At 45.6% G+C, this 14906-nt stretch overlaps 1 protein-coding gene across 4 annotated transcripts in view; it reads left to right on the top strand.

Moving 5' to 3' along the window:
- FUBP3 (far upstream element binding protein 3) overlaps positions 1 to 13390 on the top strand; it is a 42341-nt gene extending 28951 nt beyond the window's left edge. Inside the window, exons 14-20 of one of the 4 annotated variants that reach the window (XM_067309254.1) lie at positions 4059 to 4219; positions 5059 to 5132; positions 5629 to 5705; positions 7987 to 8055; positions 9878 to 9949; positions 10688 to 10815; positions 12037 to 13390. In XM_067309254.1, the coding sequence (XP_067165355.1) occupies positions 4059 to 4219; positions 5059 to 5132; positions 5629 to 5705; positions 7987 to 8055; positions 9878 to 9949; positions 10688 to 10815; positions 12037 to 12045 (590 nt within the window). In that variant the 3' untranslated portion in view covers positions 12046 to 13390. The remainder of the gene's footprint in view (positions 1 to 4058; positions 4220 to 5058; positions 5133 to 5628; positions 5706 to 7986; positions 8056 to 9877; positions 9950 to 10687; positions 10816 to 12036) is intronic. The other 3 variants (XM_067309255.1, XM_067309256.1, XM_067309257.1) reach the window with 3 other exon arrangements.
- The last annotated feature ends 1516 nt before the right edge of the window (positions 13391 to 14906 follow it).

Raw genomic sequence — 14906 nt, 5'->3', positions numbered from 1 at the left:
GCTACACATCAGGTAAGGGCAGTACTTGCATTAGAGCGAGGAATTGGAGAGTCTGAATTGTTGTGATGCTTCTGAATTAATACACTGCCGTATCAAAGGAGTTGTGTTTTATTTTTGTCTGCCTATTTCAGAAAGAATGGCATATGCTTAAACCAGTATTTAAGTAGTCACAGTTGGCTTTTAGTGTCAGCAAAGGTGAGGTGAACAGAATAGGAACAAATTAGCTACAGTGGTAGAGGAGGCAGAGACTTGAGGGCATTGTGCCATGTTTCAGTGACATTTAGTTTCCTGCCGTCCTGTTGGGCAGGAGTAAGCTTGCAATGGAACATGTTATAGCCTCTTCCCCCTGCTGCACAACCCTGCTGCATCTCACTTGTTCTCATCCCTGTGCCTGGGCCCTCATGACATCCCAAACTGCTGCCTTATTGGATGACGTGGAAAGAAGCCTGGAAAGAAGGCACGTCAGGAGTGTCTGCAATCAGTTTAAGATGTTGCTTTTGCCAAAATCTGTTCACAAGCCTGAAGACATTTTTCATATTGTGTTTGAAAACAACAACAACCTGCTCTCCCCATTATGCAAAAATTGCAGGGCGATTGTGCTTGATCTCAGTGAACAGTCCAGTTGGGCGAAGATCAAGCAAGGCAAATTTTAAGCCTGCAAGTGAATTATATGTATGGAAAAATCAAATTATAATGAAACTTTATTGCTATATCCATTAGTCATCCTTAATAAAAGATCAGAAAAGGTCACTTGTTGTTCAGCAGTGCGCTGAAGTGGAGCATTTGTGACTACAGAGAGCACTGCATGCTGAAAAGATAAATGCAGGTAGTGGAGCTGGATGGCCTCACATTCGAGTACGAGGCCTGGCACAGACTTGTTGTGGGGGTGCAGGGGAGCTTTTTACCTTTGCTTCCACAGCAGCAGAACAGCTTCTTATCCGGCCAGATCAGAAGCTCTCTGGAGTGACTAATTGCTAGTTGTATGGTGATTTGAATGCTTGTAGCCTTGTAATATCACCTTGCAGTCACTGTTCTTACAGTGCCTATGCTCTTAGTCTGTTGCAGCGTGCATTTTTGTCGTGTGAGTGGTGGCTGTAGCATTGACTTCTGGGGTCTGGACCAGGATGGCAAGTACCACACTTCCATATATTAATGCAAGGCACTGATGCCTGATTCTTCTCTCTTTCTCTACCACTGCCTCTGAGACAGTATAGGTGAGAGGGGATATTAACTTTGGGTTTGGGGGGGGGGGGGGAATGTTGTTTCTGTTTTTAAGTTTCCAGTCCCCCCACCCTTCAGTTTCTGAGCAGTTTCCAGCTGTTGATGTTTTTGCTTTTGTTTTTTCCCTGTGAGACAGAGCTTTGCCGTTACCCTTCTGTGTAAAATCTGGCCGAGTCCTCTGGGCACACATACCCTGGTCTCCATATTTAGCACCCAAGCCATGAGTGTCGCGGGCACCCTGGCACAGAGTAGCGGATGTGGCCAGGTAACTGCTGTTGTGCTTCCTGCTCCTTGTCACTACTCTAGAAGTAGGGAAAAGGAGGAGAGGGAGAAGTTCGTCCCAGCTCCAGCTCTGTGGTACGTAATACAGAAGATCCAGGTCTCTTTCCTTGTGAGCATCTCTTGTCAGATTTTGAAGTGTCAGCCTTTATGAGCTGATGAGGAGTACTTGGTTCCCTGGAAATTGTGTGTGTAGCTCTTTCCTCTAGAGGGTGGGTAGGTGCAGCTTTTCTTTTCTCAAAGACTCTGAGGAAGGGTGGAGACAAGAGCCATACACATGTCAAACGCTTTCTCTGTTTGGTGGCGCTTGGAAACAGACCGCAGCCTCTCTGGGCCCCCGCTGGATTTCCATGATAAATACGGCAATATTGACAGATAACGTGGCTGGCCTGGCTCTTGTCAGCTCTGCCTTTTAGCAGGTTTGATTAATTGCTTTACGATTTCACGTCCAGCTGGGGGGCCACTCTTGGATCACTTCTGCCCCCCATCAGGTAGAAGAATGGAGCAGGCTGCTGAATGCGGCTATAGACAGCCACCATGTGCCGAGCGGGTCACCTCATTATGAGAGAAGGTGAACTCCTTCCGGCACCGTGCAGCATCGTGCTGGCTGCGTCACTTCATTTGCATGCTCCAGAGGCTGAATTAGGATAGTTTGGATGGGAGGGAGCACTTTGGCATGTACCAGACAGGAGGATAAGGAGAAAAAGGGCAGACTCCTGGTAAAAGAAGGTAGATGCATGCAGTCCTCAGACCAAACTTGGAGAGCAAACTAACTTGATCCTGCAATATGGCCTAGGAAGGAGCTGGTGTGGAAACAGCCCCACAATTACCAACTCAGTGCTGAATGCTAAGTGTGGAGATTGTTTGAAAACTATAATCTCTTGACTTCCAGTTTGAGAATGCTTCAAACTTTAATCCCCTTGTGGAAGGAGAAACTTAGTCTGAGGTGAGAGTATCGACCTATGTTTATGGCACCCAGCGAGAAAGTCCTCCTACTCCTACATGTTTCAAAGTGGCTGAAAGGGTCCTGGGGTTTTCATTAATCCGATGAAGTGGCTATCAACTCAGATCTCTCCCCAATTTGTAAAAGCAGGGCTTGATACAAATCTGCATCTAACAAGCATTAAATGTAATGAAACTTCTTGGTTTTGAAAATTGCATCTTACAGTTTTCCCATGCATTATCGAAAATGAGCAACTTGTCTCTTGGCTGCACAGTGCAATCCCTGTTGTCTGCCCAGGGATGTGACATGGTTATTCTTTGTTAAATGCATCTTCTAAAATTCATCTAGAAAGAGTTAATTGCCCTTGGGCAACTTTTCCTTCTCCCTTCCCCAAAAAGGCTTTAAAATGTTAAAAAGGTCATGAGTCCATTACAATGAAATGAACAAGTGTCTACAACATCCACAGTTTGTTTTGAAGTTGTGCTGCATGTATAGAGCTGGAAATGCCAGCAAAATTGATGAGATTATTTTGGGGTATCCTTTTAATTAAAACAAAACAAATCTTTGGTTAGTTTGCTTTGCTCTCTTTCCTGCTTGCAGTATTTCTTTTTGGCGAGTGGTTTCATCCAGGTTTGTGATTTAAAAGTTGTAAAACCCCTTCTTTCCCCACACCCTGTAATTTCTCCAGTTGAGTGGAGCCGATCTGTAAGTTGTGTGAGATTCCAAAAGAAGAATTGAACCATTGTAACATTGGCTGAAGCTTTTGTTAAGCAAATTTCATTAAGAGGCTGGGACCTAACAGGTTTTCAGGAAATCAAATCCACTTTGGCTAGCCCTGCTGCATCCTACTTGAAGCACTCCTGTGCTCCAGTGTATCCAGATGGCAGACTAGCCAGATATGTTCACTACATGCGCAACTAACTCTGAAATAATGGAAGACGGCTTGGAATCCTGCACCGCTCCTGTTGCGTGAAGGGTTGCTTATATTGCATTGTGAATAGGAAATGCGGTAAGCTGAGGTTTCTTTAAGGGAACAAGCATTGAACAGTACGTGGTTGTGAGAAAGCTTAAGCTTTGTTTTTATGCTATAAGGTATGTGGCTGGTGACTTTTTGCCGTTGTGGAATGAAAGGTCTAGCAACAGCAACAAGTCTCATGGCAGAAGGAAAAAGCGTGTTTCAGTTGCAGATGACTCTTTTCTTGAGGAATATGAATAGGTGTTCAAAAGCACTGGAGTTAGGGGGGATCCAGTCAGCACAGTTCTTGCCTCTAATTTGTCACAAAGCATATCTCTGCCATCATGCATCTTTTTAGGAACCTAGCAATGTGCACACAAGGGGTCTGTGCATGTTCTTAAAACGGCATCATCCATGACCCTAGAAAGGGTTGCAACTCAGAGTTTCAGATCATGCTTATGAGGCAGTTGGAAGAAGTGGTGTGAGCCAAGGTACTGGAGCTTCCTGCAGTGTTGCCAACCCCAGCCTACCTTCCTTGAGGTAGGCAGAAGGTATCTGAAACTATATGCTCATTACCAGAACCTGACTTTGATGTTAGTTATGCTTTATTGAAAGAGATGCTGAATGTCCCTTCTTATGTCTTGGTTTTCTTTTCCTCAGGTGGTGAGAACATCAAGAGCATAAATCAACAGTCAGGAGCTCATGTGGAGCTCCAGAGAAACCCACCTCCAAACACAGACCCTGGTGTACGAATATTCACAATCAGAGGAGTTCCCCAGCAGATTGAACTCGCTAGACATCTCATAGATGAGAAAGTTGGTGTAAGTTCCCTCTCTGTTGATGTTAGTCTCCTTTAGAAGTGGCGTTCTTACTCATAGGTATTGTAGGCCTGGACTTAAAGCATGGCACAGAATACACATGCTTACATTATTTACCTTCAAAACCATTTGCCTGTTAGCAGCCGTTCTGAACTTTGGCCCTCCAGCATCCATTAGATTAGTCTTTGCTGTGGTCCCAGAAGCATCAGACTGTTTGCTGACGTAATCAAGTGTAGTGTGCAGCTGTATGAGGGAGAAGAAAAGCTTTAATAAGATATCAGAAGGCTGTCAAATGAGATTTTGGAGGGAAGACAGTGGTGTTACTGCTTGAGAATGACACAATCCTGGCACCATCACCCTGAAAGTAACACTAAATTCCTTGCTCCAGTAAATCCAGGATGACTTTTATCTTCCACTTAATGCAGTGCTGTGATATTGAAGATTAATAATGTCAGGATGGAATACTGCTGAAGGGGGAGACTTGGGTAAAGGATGGTGAGGAAAATACTGAACCGAGGCATGGTAAAACTGAAAAGCAACTTGTATGCTGAATTACCTGAGAAGAGAAAGCTTGATACCAAACCCAGGATCCAAGCTATTTGGAGCAAAACTTCAACTGTGCCATGTCCCATTAACTCTTCTGTGGGCTGGGCAAAGTTGCTTTTGAAGCTAAGTGTGCTGACAGTCCTGAGAACTCTTGTCCTTAGAAAACTGGTCACTTCCAGGAGCTGGGATTTATTGGAACATGTCCCAGGCTGTCTTCTCCCTTTCTTATTGCTTATATTAGCTGCCCCCACCCTTGGCTTATACCTGGCTTTAAATGTCTGTGGATTCTGTAACAGGGTACCAGCATGGGTGGACCTGGAGGATTTGGTCAAAGTCCATTCAGCCAAGCACCTGCTACACCTCATCAAAAGTAAGCTTCTCTGTCTCTTTGGGATGGGCTGCGGGGAAATGCTGGGAGCTATAAGAGCATTCAGAGAAGAGTGGAGGGCTCTGAAGGGGTATAAGTGGAGCCTTATGATTAAGCTTTCAGAAGCTTTTAAGCTTGAGTACATAAAGGATTTTAGATATTAAATTGTTAAAAAAAAAAAAAAAAAAAAAAAAGGTAGGAACTGGCATCTCCAAAATTCCTGTCCCTATTGCAGTGAGAGCATGGAAAGAAGTCTGAATTGCATACATCACAAGGAGTGCTGTTGAGCATGATGTGTCCAGATTCTGGTTTCAAGAAGACAAACAGCAGCACAGTTAGCATTCACACCTACACAGTGTTTCGTGTTGTTCCTGTGTTCACCTGTTTGCTCATCAATTTCTGACTATAAGGAATAATTTCATTTCTGTGGCTGACTTCGTGCATGTGGCCTGTTACGTATTTTATTGTCTACTTCAGTATGCCTTTTTGTCCTCTGTAGTGGTCCTCAGGCGTTCATGACGCAGGGTTGGGGCAGTACCTACCAGACGTGGCAGCAGCCTGGACAGCAAGTCCCAAGTAAGTGTTTAAGCCCTGGGTTTGAGAAGGGTTGGTGTTCTCTGCTCAATCTCTGCTTCGTACCCACAAAACACAGGTACTCCCCTGAGACCACTTGTGTGAAAACAGCAGAAGCAGCTCCTGAGCAAAGGAGGTGGATGCCAGTGTGCTCTGGTATATGAGTTCAGAATAAGCCAAAGTCCATTGAAAACTGCCTGTAACCCTTTTTGTGCACTTAACTGCTTGTATCTGCTCTCTTTGTGTAGAAACTTGGCCCTTTCAGTCATTCCTCTCTTTCATAACAAAATCCTTTCTGCCTCAGGCTCTCTCCCTCCAGGGTTTTCCAGGCAAGCACTCGCCAACCCCACTTCCCTCTAACAGGCACACCATGTCTGGTGGTGATTCCTCCCCACCTCTCTGTTCCTGACCTTATCAATTCTTGTTGCTATATACATGTCCCTTATGAGCTCTTCTCACTGTTCAGCTCCCAGTCTGATGGAAAGACTGGGAAGTAGGGGCAGAAAATGGAGAAGGGGATAGCTTTGGCTCTTATCCAGATTTGTCCTCACTAACTCTAATAGTGTCCCCTTATCTCCTTTTGGGAGTTGATGAAAACTGATCAGCGTGCATAGTGCTAACCACTGGGAATGAAGCCAACAGGATAACTGGCTTTCAGATAAATAAAGAAGTAGCAGCGCACACATGTCATGGGTTCAAAAGCTGAACCCAGATCACCCCTGGTGCTGGGGCTTCCCCTTCAGGCTGCTGGCATTAAGTCAGGCTGACTTTCATTCTTCAGGGTTTGAAGTGTCACTCCCTCCCAAAATCCTGATCTAGTAAAATTCAGCATGTTGGAATGGGGAGTTCCCCTTTTCAGGATAACTGAAGTTATAGGTGCAAGTAACACTGGTAGCAGCAGCATCCTGTCTGCTTTGAGCAGTCGGAGCAAGGGTTTGCCAAAACAAAGCAGGTTTCCAGTCTGCTTGGTAATCTCAAAGTTCATGTGACAGAAAAGGTAGTAGTGTCCAAGAGACATTTTTCTATCACAATTTTTCAGGTAGTAAATACTTTTTAGTGGCCTGGTTTTGTGAAAACTAAATCTAAGCACCACAAAGGGGAGGTTAATTTTAAAGAGTTTTAATGACAGGTGCCTTTAAGTGCTAAGGTTGGTTTAGCAATACAGTAGATTATTAATTCCAGTATAAATTCCCACTGTTTGAGGTGCCTGAGACAAAGGGAGCACTGGGGGAGCAATGCCTGCAATTGCGCTTGTGATTCCCTGTGACACCAATCGCATTTTAACGTTTATGAAATGGTGCATATCAGAAAACTGGAAGTCCTCAACTTTTGCACATTGTTTTCCATTGATCTGCAGAGATTTGTAGAAGGTCAGTATCTGCAGAAGTTTCAAGACAGCAAAATGCAACAGTGGACTCAAAAGGACACTTTTATAGAGGAGTTAAATAATATGGTACTGAAGAGGATTATTTCCCATTAGCTTGTTTTACAAGAAAATTGTTATTCAAATTCTTTTCTGTGCACTCCCAAGAGCACTGGCCTTTTGTAGGCTTTGGGAAGCAGGCTCTTTCCTGCACAAGGAGAGCAGTTGGTGCAGCAGGGAAAGCTCTAGAAAAAAGGTAGTGTTTCTAGAATGAAAATGATTCTCCTGTCCAGCCAGCTGCCACCCCTCTGCCATTGTAGACTGTATTTTTTTGTCTTCATATAAAGCCTTTGTTGAATAAATGCTTATGAAATGTGCTTTGCTGTTTGCCTTGAGAGATGTCTTTGCAACTCACCTTAATAACTTGTCCTCTTCTTCCTCACCTCTCCTAAACATCCTCTTACCCTGCCCACCAGCCACTGGGGAAAATCTCCCTTACTGTAACATGTCCCAGACTCAAACCTCCTGGCATTGGGACCTGGTGGTATAAAAAGCACAGGCCCTTTGAATCCCCTGATACTGATAGTGCAGCTTCTATGTTCAAAAATGAAAATGACAACTCCTTTGCAATTAATTCATCAGGTTTCTGGTGGCTCCCAAGACCTGTGAAGCATCCTGCCTCGCAGTAATCCTTTCCCTGTGTGGGGTTAGTACCACGGGGCCATGTTTTGGGGGCAGATGTCTTATTTCTGCTGTTGAACCTGATGGAAAATGTTGGCTCTCCCAGTTGCATGTCCACTTAGGATCCTCCGTGTTCCTGTTTGTAGCCAGGCACACTCTGAAGGCAGTCTTGGTAAGGAGAGAGGACAGACAAGATAATGCTGTGCTTTAAGCAGACTTCACTGCTTTCTTCTGCTGCAGATCACAATGGTACCCAGTCAGGCCAGGTGGAGTTCACCAAGGCGTGGGAGGATTATTATAAGAAACTAGGTAAATACCTGTTTTTACACTTTTAAGTTTTAATTTGAAAACACTCTTGTGAAGGTTCCCTTTCCCGCCTGTTTGAAAGCAAGTGCTGCAGCCTGTTTTTTCATGGCTTTGCTAGCCCTGTCAAAGAGCTGGCTGAGTCGCTCTCCAAACAGACTTCCTAGGGACAGATTTGAGAGTGCCCTCCGTGTGGGAGGAGGGGCAGACCCCCACCCCTACACATGTATTTAGATTTTAATTACTTCCCCCATCTTAAATAAATTAACTGGCTGGGGAAACATTTTGCTGTGAAATGCATTTAGCTGCATGTCCTTTCAGTCTGCTGCGGACTGTAATTCTCCTAGAAGAAAAGGCATTGAAGGAGGTCCTTTGTTGGCATTAGCAGGTGGACAGTTGAGGCAGCCTTGACCTCTGCCAGAAAAGGTCCTGACTTGTAGCGTTGGTCAAGTCTTTTAACCCGCTTTTATGCCCCTGGACAGGACACTGCTGCCCTGTTCCCTCCACCCACTTCACACTTGCAGTGTATTATGTTCCCCCTTCCCCCCACTTCAAAGCCCTCCTTCAGCCCGCGTTGCAGTGCAGGGTTGTACATGGAGTGAAGGCGGTTGGATGGGCTGGGAAGAGCTCTCTTCCATGTTTCTCTCCTGTCCTTGCCTGCCCTCCATGTGTGTCATGGCTTGTGTTCAGCCCTTGCGCTTTCACTGTGCTTGGCTTTCCTTGCAGTTTTCTAATTACTGTGTTGCCTGTTCAGGGGATTTTTGTTGTCATTGTTTGCTGCATGTCTGGCTGAGGGCTCTTTGCTCTAACTGTGACTAAGGGAAGCGCAGGCTTCCTGCTTCTGCACCCAGCTGGTGGGACTGTCCCCTGCAACAAAACTTAGACATGCTGAAATGGAGGCATCGTAGTGTTTCAAAGAGCGGACCTGTGCTAAGTGAAGACAAAGGTTTCTGGGTCTGCGTAAGAGATGTTTGTTTGGCTGCTGATGACAGTTGAGGGCATCTCTGCAGCAGCATGGTCTTGGAGTGCAGGTATTGGCACCACTTGTCTTAGAGTGGTGCAGGGGTCCATAGACTGCGTTGCAGAGCCAGTCATGGCTGTTGGAAGCGTTTCATGGAGGCCTCACCAGAAGGTGCTTGTGAAGGTAGCACTGAAGGCTGGCTGAGCTGCTTGATCGTTGTGCAGAATTTGCAGCTGCCTTTCACTGCGGAGGAAAATGATTGCAGCCGGTAGCAGTTTGGCTACCCCAGAGCTCTGTGCTCAGGCAGGTGGTACATTTAACACCCAGTGCTGGCTGCGTATGGGCACGTTGTGCTGATAGGCATTGCCCACCAGGGCTCCTTGGAACGTACTTTGCTGGCGAGAGCAGGGACGAAGGGTGCAATCCCCTCAAAATGAAGTGAGGTGACCCAGAACATGACAAGTTTCCTTGGCAGCTCTGTAGCTGGAATCATGGCAGGGTTGAAGTTCTGTCAGGGACTTGAACCCCTTGTCCCCATGTTGGAAGTGAGCAGACTGATGGTCTGGGGTGGCTGACGTGCAAACCTGGCAGCTCCCAACCAGTGTGTGTTGGCTTGCGCAGATCCTAGCAGGGGGGGATTTGGCTTACTGCTCTTTAGCAGGGCACAGGTGAGATGAAATCAGGAGCTTGACCTTTTCCTCAGCTTTCCCCATCTGAGGGTGCCCAACACTGTAGAAAGGTGGAAGCTGAAGTGTGGAGTCTGGGCAATTGAGCTAGAGCCAGGGCCTGTCTAGTGGAAAGATGTCGCTAGCTGGAAACTGTCACCTGTTCCATATTGACGTGCCCCTTGTTGTCATCTTTGCACAGGCCAACAGAGCCAGCAGCAGAACAGCCATCCCGATTACAGCAAAGCATGGGAGGAGTATTACAAAAAACAGAGTGAGTGAAACAGGGTTACTGGAGATGAATCAACTCTTGTTACAAACAGAGTTAACTCTAATCCAATGACTTGCGTCTCCACCCCTGCCGTTATAAGTTTCCAGCCCTCTCTGAACACCCTTTGGTCCCCTCCTGTTGGTGATGGTGCATGTAGTTCTCCCGCTGAAAGCTCTCTGTATTGCTGCCTGCTGTAGCACCTCAGGAGAGGTGCTCTCCTTGACCTGCAGTCCACAGTAGGCTCCGTGTCCACGCTGGCGCTTGGCCTGCCTGGAGGGGAACGTTCGCACATAGCAAGAGCTGACGCTGAGAGAAACCCGAAAGCTGAAGCTGGGTTGTTCTGAGGGTAGGGAAGCTCCGCACACGGGCGCGTGGAAACGCATGGGACTGTCTCTTTCCACTCCATTAAGAGGCACGTGATGCCAGCTTCTGGATTTACATTTGACACAGTGCTGCTGGAGCCTTCAGGCCGAGGATGAACAGTGCCGGCTGTCAGGCCGCGTCCCTGCAGCAGCGGGGATGGTCTCTTATGCTTTCCGGCTGCTGTTGGTTTGTGACTTGCAAGCCAGCTTAAAACCTGTCCTGTTGTATCCAAACAGCAGATAGCTGCTATCGCTTTTTCAGATGTCTGCAGCTGTTGGAAGGGGGCTGGCTATTCCTTAAGCTTTACAAAAGGAGATCCTAAGCCCGGGCTTCATCTTACTGAATTGCTCATTTCTCCATTTTTCCCTTTTCCTCCAGGTCATGCTGCCAGTGCTGCTTCTCAGGCAAGTTCCCAGCCGGACTACACGATGGCTTGGGCAGAGTATTACAGACAGCAGGCTGCCTACTATGGGCAGACACTAGGGCAGGCTCAGGCCCACAGCCAGGTCTGTATTTTTATTCAGCTAAATCCCACAGCTGTTTCCCTGGGGAATCTGGGTACATTGGCCTTGCCCTGGTGGGGTGGAGACTCCACTTTGGGTTCACGCAGTGAGGCCAAGGGATGTTTGTGGCTGAGGAAGTAGTCAGAGAAGTGAAAACATGCTTACTGCTCCCTGTTGCGTTGTGTCACTGCGAGTGTCTTATTCCCCACACAGGGTGGGGTTTTTTTTGTAATCTTTTTTTTTTTTTCCACTCTTCCCTCTCTCCCCCACCTTCCTGGGGCCTCTGAGATGTCTGAAGTTGTTGTGTAGCTTTTGGGAACTTAAGTAAAATCATGAAACTTTGCTGTCAAGGTAGCGTGAAGCTGTTACAAGAGATCATGCAACCCTGGACCACGCGTGCAGACTTTGCCTCTTCTCTTGGAAGCTTTGTGCTAGGTTAGGAGCTGTGTGTTTGCCTGGCAAGGACCGTGTCCTGCAAGGGAGGGGAAAACTACTAGAAAAAAATTCAGATTAAACAGCTGTCAAGTCAGATCTCACCTCAACTGTCACTCATTCCCTGAAGTTCATTTTTCTGGCTTCTCAGTGCAGGGTTGTGTGGGATTTATCCTGACCCTTCCAGCAGGGCTTTGCTAAGCGCCAGGTTTGCTAAAGTGATTGTCTTAGTATTTGGCAAAAAATATGTGCGCACAACACACACGTGCCTCAGTATCAGGTGTTTCTCCCAACTGAGCCGTGTTCTTCCCACGACCCTTCCGAGCAAAAACTTAACGCTTGGGCTCTGAGAGCAGGCGGCACGGGGGAGCCTGCGCTGCTCTTGTCCTTGGACGCCGGCAGCCTGCCCAGCTCCCCGCCGCCGCGCTCCAGCGCTGGGGTCGAGTGGGGCGAGATGGGCGCCCGAATCGGCGCTTGCCGCGGGCGCCGGTGAAGTGTGACCTAGAAGCGGTGATAAAAGGCAGTTCTCTTCGTTCCTCCCGTAAAGTCTGGCCCTCTAGAGAAGAGAGATCTTGTTCAATAGAAGTCATGAACTCCTGGAAGGAGAGCGCAGGGATAGCGAGCGTTAGGGCAGAGATCTCTTCGACAGCGATTTGAAGCATCCTTTGAGGTATACGCGCCGCTCTGTTCGAACGGGGAGCGAGAGACCCGTGGGGGGGAGGGTTAGACAGCTTGAAGAATTTGCTGCTGCTGAGTAACTTTTCCCTTTTCTCTCTCTCTTTCTCTCTCTAGGAGCAGTAGAACAAGGTCCTTGTGGCAATTTTTTTTTCTCAGAATCATTGTGGAAGAAAACCTTTTTGTAACAGAGGTTTCTAGATTTGCAACATTTTGATGAAGACTTTTCTGTTTGTTTGTGAAACACTAGTTGTAGGATAATCTATACTGAACTTTTCTAAGAATCAGGAACAATTAGTAATGTACTAAACTTATGGACATGCTGGTAATTTTGTTTCCAAATTTGTAAAAACTCCGGGATTCTTTTTGGAGAGAAGCCAGAGAATTTGCAGGCACCAAAACGCACCCCAGAGCTGTGACATTTCAACATGTGGTTTTTTGTGTGTTTTTTCCTTTTTAATTTTCGATCTTTTCTGTTGCAACAGAAAGAGTGGCTTGGAAGTCTTAGGTGGTATGTAACAAATCCTAAAAAGAAAAAAAAATTTTAAACAGTATTTAAATATTCTTAAATATGTAAATTCATTAAATGTTTTACTTCTAATTTCTTGTATCTTGGCTGTCTTTGATTTTATTGCATTTTTTAAAAACTGAACTATAATATGTATTGTAATTAATTATGTGAATTCTGTATTGAGACAGTTACTGTTTTGCTGTCAGGCAAGTTATGGGGGGGCATTTTGTAGGGTTTGTATAATTTCTAGAGTTCTAAAGGGGTAATATAAAAACGTGTTAATTTTTTTAGCAATACATTTTTTCATGTCTCCATTGCTAGTTGCATTTATGTATCTAAGACCTCCAAGCTTGTTTAAAAAAACAAAAAAACAAAAAAACCTTCCTCTATGCTCTCAGAAATATAAATACTGTTATTTTTAATATTAAAATGAATCTGCTATTAGTACCTTTAACAAACACTGTGGAACATAAAACCATATAAAAGGTAGTAACTATTTTTTAATTCCAAGGTGTTTTTTGCTTTTTCATTTCTTTTAAATATTTTCTTATCTAATATTTGTCAAATTACCTAGAGAAATAAATGAATCTAGTATTAACCACAGTATGCGCTAAATAATTTTGATTTAATAAAAGGGATAATATGATTTCCAATGTTTACTGTAGTGTTTCTTGTACAGATAACAGTGTATTTTTAAAGGAAAAACGGAATTGAAGCTATTTTTTCTTGCATTTTTAATTGACCTGCGGGACATTCCGTTTTGAAATGTACTGAAGTTACTGTTCTTGGGTTCTTTCCTTATTTTTCCTTATGCTTGAAATGTCTAACTATAAAGAAACGCAATTGGATAATGTTGAGCATGGTGTTTAAAAAAAAAAAAGTGTTCTTTTTATTTGACTGACAGTTGCATTTTACACTCTATATAATAAAATTTCCACAAGGTGTCTTGTGGGTGAAGTATTTCCAGTCTGTTTTACTCAGTTTGCTCACTCTCTGCTTTCCCGAGGTCCCCGCTGCCTGCGCAGCAGCTCTCTCCACCCGGAGACTTGCAGGTCCTCTCGCCTTAGCGCTCACTGTGTCATGTTACTAGTTTGGGATGACTCCGTTGCGTCAACTTGAGCCTTAATTCTAGCGAAACTCTATTGATGTCACATCAAAGTGTCTTCTGACACCGTGACACTAAGGATTTCCACAATAAGGTGCTGTAACTGTAGCTGTCTGGGCCAGAAAGATTATTTTAATAAAGGGAAGTTTTCTATAACAAGAATGGTATGGAGACTTTATCTACAGCTGTATAAACACTTCAGTGCTTGTCATGGAGTCGCCAAACCTTGGTTTTAACGCTCTGAACTTGTTGCTCTTCCACAACTTTGTCCCGTTGCGGTGGGCGATGTTGACTAGCGCTCGTCCCCCAGCCCTCCTTGGAGGGGTCTGTGGTGGGCACTGGTCGAAGGGGGGAGAAGCGCAAAGGGCTGCAGGCCTGGTGCTTCTCCTGATCATAGGCGTTAAGGAACAGTAGCTTCTCCTGGCTGTAACCAGGCCAAATTTGGTGATAGTTCTAGTGACTTTAGAGATCCCTTTCTTTTAATATGCGAGTTTTGTGCTCCTCCAACTTGAAATAGCTTCGTCCACCACTACCAACCCACCCAGGCAGACATCTGTAGCAGAGTTTGCAGACGGGGGAAGGGAGGGAGGAAAGAAGATCCCATCTGCAAAGCAGGGAGTGGGAGGCATGTTGAGAGCCGGAAGAAAAGGAGATGTAGCATCTCTAAATATACCTCCAGAGAATCAAGAGAGACATTGAAAGATGGGATAGTAAAAGCCACTTGGAAAGAAGGGAGAGGGGGGAAAAAAGGGCTAGAGGAGGGCATAAAGGCTGCTGATGGGAATTGGGAACGGGCATTACCGAGAAGACTTCCTTCTAATTCATCTTCCAAGCTCTGTGCCAAAACAGCATTTGGCATGGTTCACAGGGAGCAATTGTGTGATAATGAACCCTAAGGTGTCCCTTAATTGAAGACTGAGTATTACAGATTGTGCCAATAGTCGTAAATGGCACAGGATTGTGGGAGGATGCATTTTCTTAAATGTATCTGTAAGTACAGATTAGTGAGTCTCCCCAGTGAAATACCCATACTATAAATTATGGAAATATCTCTTTCTGATGCAACCTTTTATTGAGGGGGTGGGGCCGCAAAAGAAATAGTTTGCAAGCCTTTGAAATTTGGCCTGTCATTAAGATGGTGCCTGCAAAGCTGGGTTTTCATCAGCAGTCTGGTGTCCTGGATGGCTAAAGTGCTTGAAATGGTCCCAAGTCCAGTGACTGGTTTCCATTACTGCTGCCTGCTCGGCGTGGTGGGACCACGGCAGTGAAACCTCCTTTCGCTCGTGAATTGTAGCTGCTGCTTCCACAGGCACCGCGAGAGCGATGGGGACCAGACCCCCCGGCCGCCAGGGCCCAGGGCACCCAGCGCCT

Source organism: Apteryx mantelli, chromosome 21 (assembly GCF_036417845.1).
Source record: "Apteryx mantelli isolate bAptMan1 chromosome 21, bAptMan1.hap1, whole genome shotgun sequence".
Classification (NCBI taxonomy): Eukaryota; Metazoa; Chordata; class Aves; order Apterygiformes; family Apterygidae; genus Apteryx; species Apteryx mantelli.
The sequence above is the reverse complement of the archived record's forward strand: the minus strand, read 5'-3'. Positions and strand labels throughout refer to the sequence as shown.